Raw genomic sequence first — 22,692 nt, forward strand, 5'->3', positions numbered from 1 at the left:
CTTATACAGCTTGATGCCAAAATAAACCTTTGATAACAATATGAAGCACCTTGGGACAGCTTGGGTTAATGGTGCTATTATTAACGTAAGTCGATGTTGCTTTCATCCCCGACCACATCTGTGGGCAGTGCATTCCAGACACAGCCGCCATGTTGACCACAGTTTTCGACCCGTTGAAATCCATGGATGAAAAATCATGAGAATTTTTCAGTGGAAGACACTAGCGAAAGACCAGAAAACTGCCCCCCCCCCCCCCCCCACAAGCTTTAAGATACACAACAATGTATACATGTACCTAAATGGACTTGCTGGATAAAGAAGATGAGTGGAACTTTGTTCTGTTCCCAGAAGCGTGGCAGTTGTGCTGCAGTTGGGTACTTGCAACAAGACAGCTCTAACGTCAGCTCACAGCACTGGCCCCATACATAATTGTAGTCTTGCATACCGCCTAGTGAGAGATATTGAAAACTGTCAGATAGATGTATCTGGAGCCAAGGCATGTGCTAAATCTTCATATGAAAATTTCTCTGCACAGGATTTCCACATATGCTCTGTACACCTAGACCTTTCTGATACAGTTGCGCTAACGTGTTATAAGATGTAATATCTACAAAGCAATCAATAATATTAAAACATTAAAAGATGGAGAGCTCAGAGTATGTTTTCGGATTTTTTTGTGATTTTTTTTAATGAAGCGAGGAATCTTCAATTTATCTCTTTAGACTGAATGTCAGCATCAGACACTCTCAGGTCACATTTATCACATATCTATGGTATGGAGATATCACCTTACACTTCATATCTCTCCGCTGTGCCAGTACTTCCATTCTCTACATTACTTTGGGCTTTGTGTAAGATTCCTAAGTTGGTGCCAAATGATGTAGGCTTAGGAAGGTTTTAGCAGAGAAAAGGTTCTTGAAACTACACAGTATTTACAGCACAGAAACAGACCATTTAGCCCAACAAGACTTATACCAGTGTTTGTGCTCCAAGCAAGCCTCCTCCTACCTACACCATCTCGCTCTCTCAATGTTTTCAATTTTACTCAGTGATAACTGAATTATCAATTCACTTACAATACTTGGAGAAGTTTCAAATACCAAATCAAAGTACATAGCTTCAAAATTGGTTAGAATGTGAGAAACGGAAGCAGAATCAGACTACACAGCCCTTCAATCCTGCTCTGCCCTGCATCAATACCACTTTCCTGCCCCTATCCCCTACCTTAATTCTCTTGGTACCCAAAAATATATTAATATCAGTCTTGAAAGAGAGAACTGTGCTGTTGGGATTGGCTTCACTTAAACTGGGCTGGAACCAATGTCCTGGTGAATCCTATAATCAGGGCTGTGGATAGGCCTTTCAATTCTGCCCTTTGTGTCTGTCTTCACAGTAGAACACACAAGTTGCATGGTGGGGAGAGAGCTCAGTGAAGGGGGATTTGGAAATCCAAAGAAAAAAGTCAAGGCAACAGAACAGTGTAGGGTTGCGGGTAAAGGCAAGCAGAGTGGGACAGGAAGGATCAGAGAATTTAGGTACATGCAGGGAATAGCAGTAAAAAATTATATTAAAAGCTCTTTATCTGAATGTGCGAAGTATCCGCAATAAAGTTGATGAACAAGTGACACAAATTGATCTAAATGGTTCTAAACACCATTACAGAGACATCGTTACAAGGTGACTAAGGTTTAGAAATAAATATTCCAGGGTACACAATATTTTGAAAAGACAGAATGGTGAAGGAGAAAGAGTTGCCCTAATAGTAAAGGATGACATAAGGACATTAGTGAGAAAGAATCTTGGCTCAAAAGATCATGAAATAGAATCAGTACGAGTGGAGATTCGGAATAGCAAGTGTCAGAAAATTTTGGTGGGAAAAGTTTATAGGCCCCTAACTGTAGATAGACAGATGGACAGAGCATTAAGCAAGAAATTATTGGAGTATGTAACAAAGGCAATGTAATGATTGTGGGGGACTTTAATTTTCATGTAGACTGGACCAATCAAACTGGCAAGGGTGGTCCAGAAGATAAGTTTGTAGAATGTTTTTGTGACAGTTTCCGAGAACAATACATTGTAGAACCAGGTATAAAGCTATTTTGGATCTAGTATTGTGTAATGAGGCAGGATTAATTAGTAATACCATATTAAAAGATCCACTGGGAAATAGTGATCATAGTACCATTGAATTCCATGCTGAATTTGAAAGTGACACACTCCAATCACAAACAAGAATCTTAAATAAAACAAAATCAATTACATAGGTGTGTTGGGGGGTTGGGGGGGGCGGCGGTGGTGATGGGGGTGAGAACTATGAGAACTAGCTCAAGTTGATTGGGTAAATAGACTAAATGGATGGCCATAAATAAACAGTAGGAAACATTTAAAGAAACAGTTCAAAATGTTCAATAAAAATATATTCAATTGAAAAACAAAATCTCAGCAATAAAGATGGTTTTCTTAGTATGTTAAGGAAAGTATTAGATTAAAAGAAGAGGCTAATTGGGTTGGAAAGAATTTTAGTATGCCTGAGGATTGGGAGTCTTTTAGGGACCAGCAAAGGCTAGCAAAAAGTGATATTAAAGGGAAAATGTAGAATACAAGTGCAAACTGACAAGGATTGTAAAAACAAATTGTAAGAACTTTTACAAACATATAAAGAGTAGTTAAAGTTCGTTAGAAGCAGAGATTGGAGAAATTATTATGGGGAATGAGGAAATAGCAAAGACATTGAACAAATGTTTTGGGCAGAAATTTTCACTTGGCAGGCAGGTGTGCACCTGACTCACTTGAGCGTGAAATGGCGCGTGTTGATGTTGACCGGGAGGAAAGGCTTGGGCAGGTGAAAAGGCCAAGCGGCCTTTGAATTTTTTTGGAAACCTCATCCACGGGCAGGATAAGGTTTCCAAAAGCAAATAAGAATAAAATAAAAACTTTTAATTTTTCATTAATAACATGTCCCTGCTCATATGACAGAGTCACATGAGGGGACATGTTTCATTACATTTTTATTTATTTTTTTCATATCTCTTCATCTCCCTGAGGCAGCTCTGTGGGTCAGGGAAATTATGAAGCGCTCACTCGCTTCACACTGGGCGAGCCTTAATTGGCCCGCCAGCGTGAAATCGCGGTCCAGTGCCGATCGCGGGCGGCTGTCTGCTTCCCAACCGCCCTCACCGAGCACCCCTGCCAAGGGCAAAATTCTGCTCTTTGTGTCTGTCTTCACAGTAGAACACACAAGTTGTATACCAGTAATAGAGGGTAACCTATATACTAAAAAGAGTGAGGAAAGAAGGTAATTAATATCAGCAGAGAAAAAGCATTGGAGAAACCTGATGGTGAAAAATCCAGGGCCTGATGGCCTACATCCTTGTGTTCTGAAAGATATATAGCTGCAGAAATAGTGGTGCTCTGGCTATGATTTTCCAAAATTTCCTAGATTCTGGAATGGTCCCAGCAGATTGGAAGTTAGAAAATGTAACACCGCTATTCAAGAAAGGAGGGAGAGCAAAAACAGGGAACTACAGGTCAGTTAGCCTGACATAAGTCATCAGGAAAGTGCTGGAATCTATTATTAAGGAAGTCTTAAAAATGCACTTAGTAAAGCGTGGTATGATCATACAAAGTCAACGTGGTTTTATGAACGGGAAATCATATTTGACAAATTTATTAGAGTTTTTTGAGGATGTAACTATTAGGGTAGATAAAGGGAAACAAGTAAATGTAGTATACCTGGATTTCCAAAAGGCATTTGATAAGTTGCTACTTAAAAGGTTAATAGGCAAATTAGGGGCTCATGGAGTTAGGCGTAATGTATTAGCATGGATAGAGGATTGGTTAATGGACAATAAGCAAAGAGTAGGCATAAATGGGAATTTTCAAGTTGGCAGGCTGTGACTGGTGGTGCTGTAAGGCTCAGTGCTGGGGTCTCAACTTTTTCATAAGATCATAGGAACAGGAGTAGGCCATTCAGCCCATTGAGCCTGCTTCACCATTCAATTACATCATGGTTAATCATCTACCTGAATGCCACTTTCCCGCACAATCTCTATATCCCTTGATGTCCTGAAATCTATTGATTTCTGTCTTGAACATGCTCAATGATGACTTTACAATCTATATTAATGATTTAGTCAAAGACAGTGAGAGTAATGTATTTAAGTTTGATGACGATACAAAGCTAGGCGGAAATGTAAGTTGTGTGGAGGACACAGAGAGGCTGCAAAGGGACATAGACAGGTTGTGAGTGGGCAACAAAATGGCATATGGAGTATAATGTGGGAAAGTGTAAGGTTATTCACTTTGGTCTTAAGAATAGAAAAGCAGGATATTTTTTAAAAGGCATGAAACTTATAAATGTTGATGTTCAGAGAAACTTGGGTGTACTCGTACAAGGAACTTAGAAAGTTGGCATGCAAGTACAGCAAGCAAGTAGGAAGACAAATGGCATGTTGGCCTTTATTGCAAGGGCATTGAAGTACAGGGAAATAGGACTTGCTGCAATTGTGTGGGGCTTTGGTGATACCACACCTGGAAAAATGTGTGCAGTTTTTGTTTCCCTGTTTAAGGAAGGATATACTTCAACTGGAGGTAGTACAGTGAAGATTCACGAGATTGGTCCCTGGGGAAGAGGGTTGTCCTATGGTGAGAGGCCGAGTAAATCCTATATTCTCTGGAGTTCAGAAGAATGAGAGGTGACCTCATTGAATCGCACAAGATTCTGAAGGGTCTTGGTGGGGTAGGCACTGAGAGGTTGTTTCCACTGACTGGGGAATCTAGAACATGGGGGCACAATCTAAGCTTAAGGGGCCAATCTTTTAGGATTGAAATGAAGCAAAATTCCTTCTCTTAAAGGGTTATGAATTTTAGGAATTTTCTACCCCAGGGGGTTGCGGATGCTCCATCATTGACTTTATTTAAGCCTGGGATGGACAGATTTTTGGTCTCTCAGAGAATGAAGTGATATGGGGAGTGGGCAAGAAAGTGGAGTTGAGCCCAAGATCAGCCACAATCGTATTGAATGGCCATATTGAATATGGGCCATATGGCCTACTCCTGTTCCTATTTCTTGTGTTCTTGAATATACTTATGGACTGAACATCCACAGCTTTCTGGGATACAGAATTCCTAAGATTCACAACCATCTGAGTGAAGTTTCTCCTGATCTCAATCCTAAATGGCCAAAGCCTTATCCTGAGGCTGTAACCTCTCAGTTCTAGACTCCCTTGCCAGGAGAAACAGCTTTTCAGCATCTACTCTGTCAAACCTCTAAGAAGTTTATACATTTCAAATGAGAATATAGGCCCATTCTACTCAACTTCTCCTCATAGGCCAACCCTCTCATCCCAGGAACCAATTTAATGAACCTCGGGTGCACCCTCTTTAAGACAAGTACATCCTTTCTTAGGTAAGGAGACTTCAACCAAACATAGTAATCCAGGCGGTCTCAGTAAATCCCTAATTACAATTGAAGCAAAACATCCTTACTATTATATACCAAACACATTGCAATAAAAGCTAACATAGCATTTCCTTTCCTAATTGCTTACTATATCTTCATTTTAACTTTGTGATTCATTTACAAAGGACCCCACATCCCTCTGAACAACAATATTTATTGTCTGTCACATTTTTAAAAAATCTGCTTTTTCATTCTTCCTACCAAAGTGGATAATTTCATATGTCCCCACATTCTTCTCCATCAATCATCTTTTTGCCCAATTGCTTAACTGGTCCACATCTTTTTGCAGTCATTTTGCTTTCTCTTTGATATCGGGCTGATTGGCGTATTGTTCCCCATTTTCTCTCTTCTTCCTTTCTTGAACAACAGGTTTACATTGGCTACCTTCCAATCCATGGTGTCAGTTGTAAAATTTAGGGAATTCTGGAAGATCAAAACCAATACATCCAATAGCTTTGGAGCCAATGCTTTTAAAACCCTAGCTTGCAGGTAATCATATCCAAGAGATTTATCAGCTTCTAGTTTCATTCATTTCAGTAGTACTTATTCTTTACTAATATTAAACACTTAAAGTTCCACACTGTCCTTAGAACTTGGTTCCCACAATTTCTGGAACATACTTCTGCAGTGAAGATAGAGACAAATTATTTGTTTACTGTCTCTGCCATTTCCTTATTCCCCACTAGAACTTCTGTCTCTGCATCTAAGAGACTTATGTTAATTTTCATTAATTTCTTCCCTTTTACAAATTTAAAAGGTCTTACAATCGGTTTTTATATTTCTTGCTCGTTTACTCGCAAATTCCATTTTCTCCCTCGTAATCAATTTCTTGACCATCCTTTGCTGATTTTTAAAATCAGGCTTATCTTTTTTTAGCAACATTGGGGAAGCCTCTTCTTTTAATCTCATACAATCCTCAACTTTTCTGGTTAGCCACAGTTGTAGCACTTTTCCAGTGGAGTTTTTCTTCCTCACTAGAAAGTATTCTCATGCTGTGCAAGATTTTGGAAGCCAAGGGACTACAAAGCTGAGCAGAAGGATATGTGTTAAAATCACAGCCACTCACATACTGTGTTCAGATATTGGCTAAGTTTTCTCTCATAGGGCAGGAAAAGAGTATAAAACAATAGACTGCAGAACCTCTCAACAACCAGCTTTCAGCTGTACAGTTGGAAGCCAGATAGATGTCCACTCTGCTTGGGTTGGAAACATTTAATGGTGTCTCATTGGTACAAAGCTGAGGAGAGGAGAACAAATCAGCATTTATAGAGGTCTACAGCACAGCTCATTGAGTCCGCGCTGGTCAAACAAGTACCTAACTATTCTAATCCCATTTTCCCGCATTAGGCCCATAGCCTTGTATGCCATGGCATCTCAAGTGCACATCCAAATACTTCTTAAATGTTTTGAGGGTTTCTGCCTCTATCACCCGTTCAGGCAGTGAGTTCCAGATTCCCACCACCTTCTGGGTGAAAAAATTCTTCCTCACATCCTCTCTAAACCTTCTGCCCCTTACCTTAAATCTATGGCCCCTGGTTGTTGATCCCTCCACCAAGGGTAAAAGTTCCTTCCTGTCTACCCTATATATGCCCCTCATAATTTTATACACCTCATGAGGAACATAACTGAATCTCACAAACAGTCCAATTAGAGTGCTTAATGAATACTTGTTAGATATTCACAGGTGGGTTTGTGTTACAGGGCTTGTCTTGCTCACCAATCTGAAATCTACAGTGTTTATCACCTATTCCCAAAGACAATTTCCATGTTCTAATGAGGATGGCATCTTGTAACAATATGCTAATTACCTAAATTAATTAACTTTGATATTTGTAATTCATGTCCTCCCTCAATCTCCTCTGCTCCAGGGAAAATAACCCCAGTCTATCCAATCTCTCCTCATAACTAAAACTCTCCAGCCCAGGCAACATCCTGGTAAATCTCCCCTGCACTCTCTCTCGTGCAATCACATCCTTCCAATAATGCGGATTCCAGAACTGCATGCAATACTCCAGCTGTGGCCTAATCAGTGTTTTATACAGTTCCAGCATAAACCCCCTGCTCTTATATTCTATGCCTCGGCTAATAAAGGCAAGTATCCCATATGCAAGTATGGGGAAAATAAATTAAAAATAAAGGAAACTCAGAATAAAATAAATGCATGCGATTCTGTATCTTGTGTTATAGCTTGTGTTCAGTACAATCTCTGTGCCTTTTACTACCATGACACTACTTAACATTAACAGTGTGTGGTGTGAATATTTTATACCACATTAACAACATTAACTGTGAAACTTCAAAATGTGAGGACTAAAGATAATCAGAAAGGTCCAAAGAGGGAACATGATGTTCCATAATCTGTGATATGAACCAGTCTTCTATATTAATGACTTGCCTATTATCCTGTACCATTTAGCTCCATTCGTCACGCCATTCAGGAATTTCATCTTACACAAATTCCCTTTGGACATGGTTTTATGGTGAAAAGAATATATTTTTGCCAAGTATCTGAACACATCATCATCAGGACTCCGACTATAGTTGTTGCTATCTATGAAAGACAACAAAAGTATAATATTCAAATAATATTCACTTCAAAACTTTTGTTCCAGAAATGAAACTTTATTCAGAAATTCTTCAGAATGGAAACTGATCCTATTTTGGCAAAAGTGCATCATACACACTTAAACTCACTTAAACTATATAACAGTGCAGGACAGTCAGAAATAATTATTATTTACTCATGCTCGGTGAATGACTTCACTGATAAAAGCATCAATCAGTGTGATACCAAGCCAAAAAGACGCAGAATGTCTCAGCTCTAGTTTTTGCTGAGTAAGCTCATATCAATCAGGCAGCAGCTAGAGCATTATAATCACTAATTGCTCTCTAATGAGAGCTAGATAAAAATCTGCTGGGGTTCCAGTTCCTGATCACTATTAAGTGAAGCCTATGGAAAATGTAAGTGTGTTGTTGTGAATATCTACTTCATAATTCACATGTTTTAGAATATAACATAGTTTTAGGAATTAAAGTTTTAACTGTAGATAAATTGGGGTATCTGATTGAGAAATTGAAAAACAACACTGAAGTAAACACAATTCAAACAAGTTTGAAGTTAATTACGGTTAAAAGTGAACCTATGTTTATCTTCAAGGTCAGAGATAGAAGTATGAACAATGGATAACCCATTTCTGGATCTCTTGGTAGAGCCAGAATGTCTATCATTATCTCCATAGAAAAGGCTAAAAAACATCAATTAGGGCAAGAGGTCATAAAACTCCATCAGAAATAAAAAATATTCATATGGGTTATAAGATCAAAGAGTTGTGTCAAAGGTAAAATAATTGGTTTGCAATTCTGTTTGATACCATTGCAAAGCATGCCACATCATCATATGGATGGGTTGTGGAGGTAGAGGGTTCTTTTTTCAATTATCTGGGTGTTTGCTCAGAAAGCAGGCAGTTGCAGTTTTGTTTTTGTGTAGACTGCATCTTAATGGATTGAGAGAGGCAACGGGAGATGATAGTTAGTCAGGCCTGCATTTTAAACAATGAAAATACTAATTTTATCATACAACACATGAGTGGGGCTTAAGCTCAGTTTGGATTTTGTGAGGGGGAAAAACCGGAAGATCTACCTAGCTCCAAGTTAGAAGAGATCTATAGTGATCCTCATAGAGCCTTGTGTTAGAAGGCAATATGCAGTTAGCTTGGAAGCAGTCAGCTTGGAACAGGCAGAGAGAAAACATCTGCCAGAAGCTGGGAATCAGCTTTGGGACCAGTTACTATACAGAGGCTGTGGGAGCATGGAGGGCTTTAGGAACCAGGGTTTTCTGATAATTAAAACCCTAAGCACAAATGCTGTGAAGCCTAAGTTTGAGCTGAGAAGCTCACAGTCCTAAGGTTTTTGAAGAGAATTTGGGAGGATCACTTGGCCAAAAGCTAACAGAAGGATTCCTGTGAAATGTCATATCTCGGAAAAAGCTGGAACACTGAGGAAAAATCAAAGTTATTTTTGGTTGGCTGTTGCATACTTTTGGGCTGGTCTCAGGAAAAGTGAATGAACCTTCAAGATTCTAGTAATGTATAAGGAACCCTTGGGGATAATTAAAAAGTGGAACTGAGTACATAGCATAAGTAGTTATAAACTAAAGTATTAAGTTCATAGTTCTTGCTTTGCTTAATTCTTTTTATATACAATAAAGTTTGTTTTTGTATAAAAATATGAAATCTTGTGGCCTAGCTCCATCAGTTAATCACAAGGTGTTCAGATTTCTCTTTAAATGTTAATGGTCTCTAACAGGATCATCACAGTGTGAACGCTGGTTGAAGTTCAGATCCGATTCAAATGTGATTTCCTTTTGCGAGAATTAAGAAGCTTGCCAACATTCCACTGTAGGTTCCCATAACAGGAAAGGAAGAACTCAGGGTCACTCAAAATGTTTCACAGCTAATGAAGTACCCTTGAAACGCAGTTACTCTAGTAATTAATCCTGATGCAGCAGTCAATTTGAGAGTAGCAATGCCTCACAAATAATGAGATGAATGATCAGATAATCTGTTTTAGTTGTATTGGGATTAAGGAATAAACATTGACCAAGAGAACTCCCCATCCTTCCTGGGATTTTTTTTACATCTGCCTGAGATAGCCGGCAGGATCTAAGTATAGTGTTTGATCCAAAAAAAAAATGATGCCTTCAGGAGTGCAGCACTTTCTCTATACCACTCTGAAGTCAGTCTGGATTACAAACTTCGGAGTGGAGCTTGAACCCATGACCTTCCCAACTAGACATGTAGCTGTTCCATGGTAAGTATATGAGGAACAGTCAGTAAGTGGCTGATGTAACTGCCTATGCTACATTGGACTGGCTGTTGGTTCATATAGATGGGAAGTACGGTGGATATCATTCTCTCTTTCTTCATGTTGTGGCTACAAATTTAGGGAATTAATACTTTAAAAAAAATTAAACTTTACGTAAGTGATCAGTGTGCACTTGTGTGGGATCATTTGTGCAAACTAAGGAGTTGTTGCAATTTGAGCTATTGAGCTAAGGTTGGTAAATGGAGTTGAGATGATGATCACCAAAAGTCTAATTGAATGGTGGAACAGATCCAAGGGGCTGAATGGCCTTAATTCTGTTCCAATATTCCAGTCATTGACGTGGAAGCTAAAATTTATAAGCAGCCACAGCTTTCCCCAGATTGATATAAGCAATTTATAAGTCCTCTCATTACATGGATTTGCCTAATTAAAAAAGTGCCTTAAAGATCCAGGGCTGACTGGCAGTTAAATTCTCATGTTCCAGACTGAGACTCCCTATGAGGAATGCCATGGTACATCTTTGGGATAAAAACTCTACCAGCATCATGAGGGAACCACTCTGGGGTGGTAATCCTCATGTCAAAGGTAGGTAGGAAAGTAAGTTGTGAAGAGGACGTAAAAAGGCTCCAAAGTGACATAGTTTGCCCACTCAAAGTGGGCAAAGATCTGGCAAATGGAATATAATGTGGGAAGATGTGAATTTGTACGTTTTGGCAGGAAAAATAAAAAAGAAGCATATTATCTGAATGGTGAGAGATTGTAGAGCTCTGAGATTCAGAGGAATCTAGGTGTCCTAGTGCATGAATCATAAAAGGTTAGTATGCAGTCACAGCAAGTAATTAGGAAAGCTAATAGAATGTTATTGTATATTGTGAGGGGAACTAAATACAAAAGTAGCGAGGTTATGCTTCAGTTGTACAGGGCACTGGTGAGACTACATCTGGAGTACTGTATACATATTGGTCTCCTTATTTAAGGAAAGATGTAAATATGTTAGAAACATTTTAGAGAAGATTTACTAGGCTAATCCCAGGAATGGGCAGGTTGTCTTATGAGGAAAGGTTGGACAGGTAGGGTTGTATCCACTGAAGTTTAAAAGAGTAAGAGGTTACTTGATCAAAACCCTTAAGATCCTGAGGGGTCTTGACGGGGTGAATGTGAAGAGAATGTTTCCTCTTGTGGGAGAATCTAGAACTAGGGGTCATGATTTAAAATTAAAGGGTCGCTCATTTGACAGAGATGAGGAGAATTTTTTTCTCTCAGAGGATCATGAGTCATTGGAACTTTCTTCCTCAAATGGCAGTGGAAGCAGGACCTTTGAATATTTTTAACTCTTTTGAGTATAAACACATTTCCATCTTTTTTTTCAGATGAAGTTTCATAGTTTGCCTTTGTGAGATTTGAACTCTTGATAGTTTTGCCATTGTGAGATTTGAACTCATGATCTTGGGTTTACAAACCCAGTACCATAACCACTTGGCTATTTAGGCCAAGCCCTTGAATATTTTTAAGGCAGAGCCAGATAGATTCTTGACTAACAAGGGGATGAAAGGTTATTGGGGGTAGACAGGAGGTTACAATCAAATCAGCCATGATCTTATTGAATGGCAGCGTAGGCTTGAAGAGCTGAGTGGCCTACACCTGCTCCTAATTCGTATGTTAAATGGGAAAAGAAATAGTTTATTTATTTGTAAAAGAAACAACCTGAGCAACATTAAAGGTGATGGAAAGAGAATTGCTAACAATTCTCATTAAGGGAATTGGATAAATACTGAAAGGAAAACATTTACAGGAGTATAGGGAATGGGCAGGGGAGTGGGACTAATTGGATATCTCTACTAAAGAGTTGACACAAGTATGATGCACTATTCATTCTTTGGAGAGAATTTTCTCCCCATTGTGTGGGCTGAACGGGGTCGGGAGCAGACGCGCAGCCAATCGCTGCCCGTGATTGGCTGCACACCGCCATTTTAAGGAGACAGGCCAATTAAGGCCCGCCCAGTGTGATGCGTACCAGGAAGCATTCAGTGCTCCCTGTGGGGGGGTTGGGGGGGAGAGCTGGGGCCTGCACTAATTCGCAAGTGCGTGCACAGAGCTGCCTCAGGGAGTTTAATTTCATTGTGAAAACCTAAAAAAAAATTTTAAAAAATTATTTGGACATGTCCCCTCATGTGACAGTGTCACATGAGCTGGGACATGTCTGTAAATTTTATTAAAAATTCTTATTAAAGTTATAAAACCTTCATGAAACCTAATCCCGCCCGCCCGTGGATAAGGTTTCATGATAAATGCGAAGGCCGCCTGGGCTCTTCGCCTGCCCACCAACCTTAAGGTGGGACGGGCAGTCCTGTTAATGAGTTCCATTGGTATTTAACTGGCCTCAATAGGCCTTTGACAGTTCGGCAGGCGCGCAGCTGACTCTGGTGCGCACCCGTCGAACTGAAGATTGGAATGACGCGTGATGACATCGGGATGCACGCCTGACGTCACCGTGCATCATTTAACGTGTTAGCGAGTGGGGCCCACCCCCACACGCCGACCAGAAGATTCAGGCCTATGATACTATTCTAATTTAGGGTCGATACTATTCTAATTTAGGGTCACCACCAACAGGTTTGGACGTTTAGTATCAAGTTGTGCAAGCACCACAGTCCTGAACCCCATAGGCACCCACAAATTAGCACCTATTGATGGCTGGATTCTGCTTTCTTACTTTTAGTCATCTTATATAGAAACATAGGCCAGAATCTTCTTTTGGGGGGGGGGGGGGGGGGGGGGGGGTCGGCGTGAGGGGGGCAGGTCCCACTTGCCAATACATAAAATGACGCGCGGTGACATCAGCCGTGCGTCCCGACATCACGACAAGTGGTCATTCTGATCCTCAGTTTGACGGGTGCACACCAGAGTCAGCTGCGCGCCTGCCGAACTGTCAAAGGCCTATTGAGGCCAGTTAAATACCAATCGAACCCATTAACAGGGCTGCCCGTCCCACCTTAAGGTTGGCAGGCAGGCGAAGAGTCTAGGCGGCCTTCGCATTTATCATGGAACCTCATCCACGGGCAAGCGGGATGAGGTTTCATGAAGTGTTTATAAATCGAATGAAAGTTTTTATTAAAGTTCATTGACATGTCCCAGCCTGTGGGAACATGTCTTAAAATTTGTTTTTCTTTTTATTAAAATTTAAAAAAATCAAACTAATCTCCCTGAGGCAGCTCTGTGCCCTCTGGGAGATTTCTGCACTCTTTCGCACGCATGCATGAACGAGTGCAGGCCCCGACTCAGCTTACTCCCCCCGCCCGCACAGGGAGTGCACAGCGCTTCTGGGTGCACGTCACGCTGGGCGGGTCTTAATTGGCCCACCCACGTAAAATGGCGGCGCGCTGCCAATCGCGGGCGGCAATCAGCTGCGCGCCCACTCCCTCCCAATCCCCCCGACGGAGAGAAAATTCTCCCCATAGAATAATTTACAGCACAGAAGGAGGCCATTTGTCCCACTGTGTCCATGCCGACCAAAAAAATAGCTATCCAGCCTAATCCAAGCTTCCAGCTTTTGGTCCTGTAGGTTATGGCAACTCAAGAGTATGTCCAAGAATTTTTTAAATGCAATGAGAGTTTCTACCTGTACCTCTCCCTTTCAGGGAGTGATTTCCAGACCTACAGCACCCTTTAGGTGAAAGAAAATTGCACAATTTCCCTCTAATTATACCAATTATTTTAAATCTATGCGCACCCCCCCCCCCCCACCCCCCCCCACCAGGCTAATAAGCTCTCTGCTTAAAGAAAATAGGTCTCCACTCTCCACTCCATTTAGGCCCCTTATAATTTTATACACCTCAGTTAAATCTCCCTTCAGTCTCCTCTTGTGACTAGAATGTCAGAGTTCAGATTCTCTCCTGTGAAGTGACACTGCTGTTTTAACTGTTGGCCCTGGTGCTCATTTGCTCTTGTCTCTTGCTAGTTTGTTAACATGAGGATATATTTTTCCAACACACTTTGTCACCTCAAATAGGGATTTCAGAGGCTGCCAGCTCCATGTCATACAAAGCCTCAAGCAGTCCAGCTATACAGAGAACATTAGAAAATATGCCAGGAACAAAAAAGACTTTTATTTTGGACCATTCTGCTGTGCGGATCACAAGGGTGTCGGCTTCCATGTGAAGCAGCACGCATGATGTCTTTCCAATAGGAATTCAAAATCACCCAAACTCTCCAGAATTGACACATTCAAGCCTTTCATTCAGGCTGCTGATCAGCTCATCCACAAACCATTACAGTTGTCTCTTTGCACCGTCAGCTTTTCCTTCAAAGTACAGAAGGTTGTTATTTCTGGATTCTTCTACTGCCATTCTGCTGGGTATCCCATGGTGATTTCTCACCGTCTGCGGTCTTCTCTCTGCCAAGATATGCACAGCTTCAACATCAGACAAATTGACAGGCTCCTTTTCAAATGCTCACGTCAAAGTCTTCAGCTTTGCCAAAGGACTTTGGGCTGTGGACTAGTATTTAGATCTGTTCCCTCACCCGCAGGAAGTATTAGGTCACCGAAAGTGCCCTCATACCATCCCATGGTTCTCATAACTGCTCATGGTTAACTCATTTCAGATGCAAAAACTGTTTGATTTTGCTTTAAAATTCAAACTCTTTAAGTAAGCTTCTAGGACAGCCTTGCATGCAGCAATGAAGTAGCGACATTTGAATACTATTGTTATTGTCTCACCCACAACCTACAGTGTCATACTGGGCTTAAACCTACCTTGTAGGCAGTGACTAGCATATTGTGGATGGGGGGCAGAGTGGACACCAGGTGGCTGATTTGGCAACCTGCATTTCTTTGCCTGCACCCAAAGTGAAAATGAATCCATTCAACATTAATCACACATCAGGTCAAATTTCTGGGGCTTTGGCTACAATATCTTGTCTGTTGTTCATCACTAAAAAATAAGAACCATTATTTAGAACTTACATTGCTAAGTTTGTTAAGTATTCAAAATTACATCCACTGAAGGGTTCATCAATTGTCTGTCTTTGCCAGCTTGTATTTGACAGAAAAAGTCATAACTAAAATGTGGAAATTCCACTAAAATGTCTTCCTTTCCTATAGAAGCCATGTTGGCTTCAAGAAATACAGCGGATGCAATTTTGTAGTTTGTTGTTACCTGAAACACCTTTTGTTCAAAGTCAACAAGAAGGAGTAGAATATTTTCATTGTAATCAGTTTCACTGCAAGATTTTTAATTGGGTTGAGGTTCTGCCAGCTACACAACGATTGGCTCTGCAAGGGAGAGGGACTAATGGTAGCTCTTTCAAATAGCAGCCACAGGCACAAATGGCCAAATGGTTCCTTCTGTGTAGTATGACTGAGTCACTTAATCTGCTTACAACAGAAGGGGTGATTTCTGTATTCATGGGCTTTAGGGAACTGCAGATATTCAAAGGCTTCCTGCTCCCACAAAGGCTGGAAATATAGTTTACCATTCATCCAAAATATTATGTTGAATGCAAAGGTTCACTGGGATCCCTTTCCTTATGTTTTGGCTACCATTGACCAGGAATGCTTTGCCATGGGGAAAAGTTGAGTGAGAGACCTTAGCATCTTTTAAGGTCAAATTGGATGGATGTTTGAAGCTGAGGGTGCTACATGGAAAGCATTAAGTAGTGAGGTTAGCAAAGAGTCACGACAAATACAGTGGCCTCCTTTTGTGTTGTAAACTGCAATGGTTTATAAATTATGGTCTGCTTCACCCTGTACCCTAAAAATGCCACAAAAATAAATAAATGGGTTTAAATAATTTTGTCAGGATTTATCTTGTAGCTAACATTGAAAGAAATTTTTACCGAGTCAATGCTTTTTTAGCAGCTGCAGATGAACTATTCTGTAGTGTCAACCTTGGCTCAATAGTAGCACTCATATCTCTGAGTCAGAAGAGCATGGGTTCAAGACCCAATTTAGACTTGACTTCAGTACAGGATTTAATTTAGACTACCACTTCAGTGCATTACTAAGGAAGTGCAACATTGTCAGAGATGCCAGCCCAATTTTAACTCATTCAAAACCCATCCACTTACACAGAGTAAAAGTAAGGTCTGCTGTCATTTCAGGTGGGATGCTGAATGGAATTTCTGCCCTCTCAGGTCGATGTAATTGCTCTCCTACCTTCTCCCTAATTACCCACCCATCTTCTCAGGGGCAATTAGGGATGCGCAATAAATGTTGGCCTAGCCAGCTACACCCAAAACCCATGAATGAATAAAAAAGAGAAAAAAATCACAACCAGTACGATTTGAAGAAGAACAGGGTAGTTCTCTTATTAGATTGGCCAATATTTATCCTTAATTGACAGCACCAAAATAAATTAACTGGCCATTTTTCTTATTGTTCTTTGTTGGAATTTGTTGTGCATAAATTGGTGGCTGTATTTGCCTTCAGTACAACAGTGACTCCACCCGAAATACTTCATCTGCTGGGATGTGAAAATCTTTTAAAACATCTGGACGACACAGCTGCTTTTGCTCACTAAATATGTTTTTAGATGTCCACATGGAGCTTTAAGTTCTGCTCTTCTTTGGCATTTTCATGATTAAGTACTTGTCATTAGCTCAATTGTTTGTGAACGTATGGTACGATGGTGAAAATTGCATCAAAATTATGTCATTGCAATACTTGCAACTAATGTATTTGTGACTAGAATGACATGGAACTCTCAAAACAAAATAAGTCATGGCAGTCGCTTTTGGTGAAGAAAGCTCCCTATGAACTTTAATCATTTGTTTCCCATTATTTGAGAACATCACCAACTGAATTGCTGGTGGCAAATACAAATCCTTGGTCTATGTCGCACACTCATTGACAGAGTGGTTAAAGAAAAAATTCAAATTACATTGTTTGGATCAACATTTGAAAAATTTAAGCCCTTTTAAAGTCATAAAATCTCACCAAGTTGAACAGAGTAATTATGGGCACCTTTCACCATTTAAAAGGTAGGGTATAATAACTTGTAGTCAAGTAGAAATTTAGAAGCTTCACACAATGGTCACCCCCAAGATTGGTAGTGTTCATTGAGATCAGGTGCTTTCAACACAGCCATCAATCTCAATGATTTCCACAAGCCAATTAAGACTAAAAAGCACCACTAGTCAAGGCCTTACATGCAAATCAAGTCATGAATCTGAGACCAGTGCAAACTACAAAGTGTGTACAGGGGGACAGGGACTAATTTTAATCCAATTCAAACTATCTAGAATCCTAATGTGAAAATCTCACCTAGGTTGTTATTGTCATATGGATAAGCAGCCACAATGGCTCCTCCATGAATACTAGCAGACAACACAAACGGTTCACTATGAATCCACCGTATCACTGCCTCAGTTTCTGGCTCAAGAGATGACGCTGTTTTTCCAAAAGGATCAGGAAAATTTCTGTTTAAATCTATTTGATTACTGTTGTATCTGTAAACATATATAAAGTATAAGGAGGTTGTAAAAGTACTTCCTTGTGGTGATCAACAGGATTTCATAAAATCTGTATCTATTCTTAATCTAACATGAGTCCTTTGGAAGAAAGTTTCTTAAAGGGACACTTCATGTAAGCTGATCAAAAGAAAACCATGATATCATTACAGAGAATCTTTTAAATTAGTATGGTGTAAATTAGGTGCAGCCGAACCAAAAATTCGGGAAAAAATATCAAAAACATATTGACATATGGCCAGATAGCTAATGACCTTGTTGCTCATTTGACAGCCTGGAGTTAACAGGACTCCAGTTTGAAAATCTATGCCATATAGTCACAAGGGAGAGAAAAGGATGAAGAAATATATATCCTGGAACTGTAAATAAAGCTTTACCGTCCACGGGTGCCTGTGCACTTTCCAACAATCGATTTTTCAAACCCATCAGGATTCATCGAGGGCAGAATATGAATTCTCACGCTACCAATCAATCTGGTGATGTTCTTGTCGTGTCCATAACTTGTAACCAGGTAATCGATTAAATGCAGCAGAATCTCCCTGCCTACAGGCTGCACAAATCACAGCATCAAGCAATAGAAAAAGCCAATAATCCTCCTCTATCCCAGCTTTCCAAATTTGGCACACTGTTTCAATGAAGGCAACTTGCTCATTTCATTGGCTTCAGTAAGGTGGCTGCCAAACCTTATCTCCTCAGTTTTTATACATTTGTCACTGGAATTTGTTCTCACAGTGAGTTTGCCACATTGTACGGGAAATTGAAGGTACAAAAAGTATAACTTGGCTGCATGTCCAAGTATAAAAACAATCTGCAACCTAGGGATCACTAGGGTTTTGGAAATTTCTGATAACTTTGCAAGATCAGAGCAGAATCTGTGAATTTCACCGAATATGAATGAGCTTTGCTACCAAGCCAAATTATACTGGAGTCAATGGGGTTATATTATAAGAACAAGTTCCATAAACTTGGATATTTCTCCTTGAGTTCAAAGGTGATAAGGTGATCTAAAATGATAGGGGAGCAATAGGGTAGGTACAGTGAAACTATTTCTACTGGTAGGTAAATCCAGAACAAAGAGGCTTTATCCTAACATTACGGCCATTCCATTTAAAGGAGTGATGCACTTTTTCCACACAAAGCGTACTGAAAATCTGGAACTCCCTCTCCAAAAAAGGCTGTAGATGTTGGGTCAACTGAAATTTTCAAGACTGGGACTGACAGATTTTGATGAGGTAAGGATATTGAAGGTTATGGAGCAAAGACGGCTAAATGGAGTTGAGGGACAGAGCCGGCACAATCTCATTGTGTCTCCTTGTTTGAGGTTCTCCACAAGATGACATAGTTCCTCTCCGTCCTCAATATTGAATCTAATTATTATTTTAAACGCTTTAATTAGCACACCTCCCTATCTTAGGTGAATGCAAGTTAAGTTCTGCGATCCTGTTCTCATAGTATAATCCAAGAAGCCAAGGGAGAATTTGAGCACCAGGATGGTGCAATGAAAATGGAGAGAGACAATCCTACAAGTAAATTTTCTCGGAGTCAGAGTTTCATTCAACTGGTCTCGACAGTAACACAATACATCAAGTCAATACGATACTTGATCAAGTGATCAGTATTATAAGCCAATATACTCTCACCTACTACATAAGATGTATGACCCTTGAGTGCGGATAATGTGAGGCCTTTTATCTTGTGAGAGTGAGGAAAAGGGTGGAGGGGAGAGCATAACTTTGCTTTAACCATAAAGGAGTTTGATTTTGATTTTTGGGTGATGGACTGGCAGAGTGCCCTGATCTACATTTTTAAAAATTTTTCTTTCATGTGATGTGGGTGTCGCTGGCAAGGTCAGCATTTGTTGCCCATCCCCAGTTTCTCTGGAGAAGGCTGCCTGATCAAGCTGCATGGGGAAGAATACTGTGATTTTGAGGCTCCAGCATCGATTAAATTTGGCAGGTGAGCTGCAGGGCTGTGAGCTGCATCTCGATGGACTGAAGCCTTAAAATTGGGCCAGAGCAGCTATGAGCAAAGTAAGTTCCAAGGGTCGGGGAACATAGGAACTAGGGGTAGGCCATTCGGATCCTTGACCCTGCTCTGCCATTCAACTAGATTGTGGCTGATCTTCCACCTCAATGTCACTTTCCCGCGCTATCCATATATCCCTTGGTATCTTTAATATCTAGAAATCTATCAACATCAGTTGTGAATACTTAATGACTGAGCTACCACAGTCTTCTGGGGTAGGAAACTCAAGATTCACCACCCTCAGTGAAGGAATTCTTCCTCATCTCAGTCCTAAATGGCCTCTTATTCTGAGACTGTGGCCCCTGGTTCTAGACCCGCCAACCAGGGGAAACATCCTTCCTGCATCTACCCTGTCAAGCCCGGTAAGAATTTTGTACGTTTCAATGAGATCACCCCTCATTCTTCTGAAGTCCAGAGAATACAAGCCCAATCTCCTCAATCTCTCCTCAGAGAACAATCCCACCATCACAGGAATCAGGCACTCCTCTATGGCAAGTATAATCTTCCTTAGATAAGGAGACTAAAACTGTATACAATACTCCGGGTGCCATCTCACCAAGGCTCCATACAATTGCAGCAAGATATCTTTACTCCTGTACTCAAATCCCCTTGCAATGAAGGCCAACACACCAGTTCCCTTCCTAATTGCTCGCTGCACCAGCATGCTAGCTTTCCATGACTCATGAACAAGGACACCCAGGTTCCTTTGGACATCAAAACATTCCGTTTAAGAAACACTCTGCATTTCCGTGGGACAGGGGATGGGGGGATTCCGGAGATGGCGGAGAGATTGGGGGGTTGGTGGGGGGGGCGGGGGGGTGATCAGTCATGACTGCAGAGATTGGGGGTCCCAGGGTGGCATCTGCCCCGTTCATTATTGTGGGGTCTGCTCCTCCACAAAAATGATTCAACACTTATATTTGGTTAGACCTTTTCGATACCACTGCACGAAGGAATGGTCAGTTCTGATGTAAAATGATAATCAGTGTTCTATTACATTATAGGACCTCGATTTCCATATTAAAAGGAGCACATCATATGAAACAAGTTTTGGACACCTGGTGGTAGACCCCTTTCAATATGGAGGGAGCTGCATTGCCATTGTTAACAGAATTGTAATGCTAGCAAGCCAGGTTTGAGGCCCTTGCCACTTTGTAACACTAGGTGAAGACAGTGAAAATTGACCTCAAGGAGGTCCTACCATAAAAACGATAAAATTCAGAAATTTCTATTATTTGGACAGATCTGCTGCAATACAGAGGAACTTTTACTTTAAAAAATGAAACAGCAGGTATGACTTCTTATACTTAGTAATATCCTTACCTTAAAATAATAATATAATTCCCAATTCCCTTATTTTTAGTCTAACACCTTAGCACATCAATCATGAGTTAACGTACCCTCCCATTCACTATGAATTATGGTTTACCTCATTTCCATGGATATTTCCAATGTATTTAACCTCAGGAATGCCAATGCGATGTTCCATTGGGGTTTCTCCAATTGCAATAGCCCAAAGTTCCCGTCCTAATGTGCAGTAAGTTATACAGACAAGTAAAAGTGGAGTGATTATAAAGCAGTTATTTGATCAGAGAACTTTGAATGATATTGTAAACTGTAATGTTTGAGTGAATTATAACTATAATTTGAATCCAAAATTACATCTTACCCTTTGAATTAAGTATAGCCTACTAAATTAGTACAATATGACTTGTGACTGCATATTTTATCTATAGTAAAAATCTGGAGCTACTTAATGTATGACTCATCATTGGCTTGCATCTGTAAATAATGTATTGAAAGCCCATTTTCCACTTATCAATTGGCACCATGGCAAGTGGAAGATATCAGGACCTATTAGTCTCTAGGATTGCACGTTCAAACCCCAGTCACACGGTATAATACTGTACACATTTAAAAAAGAACATTTATACATCTTGCTATTGTTTACAAATACTTAACCTTCCACTGACTCTCCAATGCTGTAGACATGGGTAATAGATGAATAATTCGTTTGCACATCCTGAAGATAAGCCTCGAGAGAAGTCATGTGATGGTACTTAAAGTCCAAAGCATAAGGGTATTGATGGAGCATAAATAAAATAAAACACACTGCGTACATCCAGTGTGCTCCTGGTCTAACTGTCATAAATGCAGGGCCAAAAGGAAAGCCAGCCTGTAAGATACGAGGGAAAGTTTCCATTTCAAAATTATTTTCTCACTTCATGCTTTTTTGGCTGCTTCCTAAAATACCTTTCGGAAGTTCTGCGAATCAGGCTGTCTATAATTTAAATGGTCACTACACATATCTGAATTGCCACACTATCCTCATCAGCATTAATGGAAACAAATAGTTGTACCCGTTTTGATGAGGGCAGGATTTTCGGGTCATTGGGCGGGTACGGTGGGCAGGCCTGGGAGCGGCCTGGAAATGGCCCGGCACCCACCATCGTCCCCCGACCATGATTTCACACTGGCTGGCCAATTAACAGCCGGCCAGCCGGCCAGCGTGAAAGATGTGCGGAGAAGCTCAGCATTGCCGGGGTGGGGGTGGGAGGAGGGTGAGCCCAAAAGTCTGTGCGTGCGCGGGGCGGAGCATGCACTGAAAGCTCCCTGAAGGCAGGGAGCTGCAGAAATTTAAAATCATTATTGAAGATTTTGAAAACATGAAAAAAAATGTCCCCACATAGGAATCACTCAGGTGAGCAGAAACATAGTAAAAATTATGTCAAAACATTTTTTTTAAATTCCTGTCAGAAACCTCATCCCACCTGTGGATGAGGTTTCCTAAAAAATCCAAAGGCCGCCTGGCCGATTTGCCCATGCGCCAACTGTAATGTTGGATGGGCAGCGAAAAATAGAACCATGGAAAAGTTACAGCACAAAAGGAGGCCATTCGGCCTATCTTGTCCATG

General features: G+C 40.6%; 1 protein-coding gene across 1 annotated transcript in view; it reads right to left on the reverse strand.

Moving 5' to 3' along the window:
• The window catches only part of LOC121281533 (carboxypeptidase M-like), a 36,618-nt gene extending 14,391 nt beyond the window's left edge, over positions 1–22,227 (reverse strand). The window contains exons 1-8 of the mRNA XM_041194481.1: positions 22,138–22,227; positions 21,740–21,953; positions 21,207–21,304; positions 18,130–18,302; positions 17,547–17,731; positions 9,888–9,896; positions 7,857–8,012; positions 296–448 (exon numbers count right to left, since the gene is read on the reverse strand). Of these exons, the coding sequence (XP_041050415.1) occupies positions 296–448; positions 7,857–8,012; positions 9,888–9,896; positions 17,547–17,731; positions 18,130–18,302; positions 21,207–21,304; positions 21,740–21,953; positions 22,138–22,227 (1,078 nt within the window). The remainder of the gene's footprint in view (positions 1–295; positions 449–7,856; positions 8,013–9,887; positions 9,897–17,546; positions 17,732–18,129; positions 18,303–21,206; positions 21,305–21,739; positions 21,954–22,137) is intronic.
• Positions 22,228–22,692: the final 465 nt, after the last annotated feature.

Source organism: Carcharodon carcharias, chromosome 8 (assembly GCF_017639515.1).
Source record: "Carcharodon carcharias isolate sCarCar2 chromosome 8, sCarCar2.pri, whole genome shotgun sequence".
NCBI classification, from domain to species: Eukaryota; Metazoa; Chordata; class Chondrichthyes; order Lamniformes; family Lamnidae; genus Carcharodon; species Carcharodon carcharias.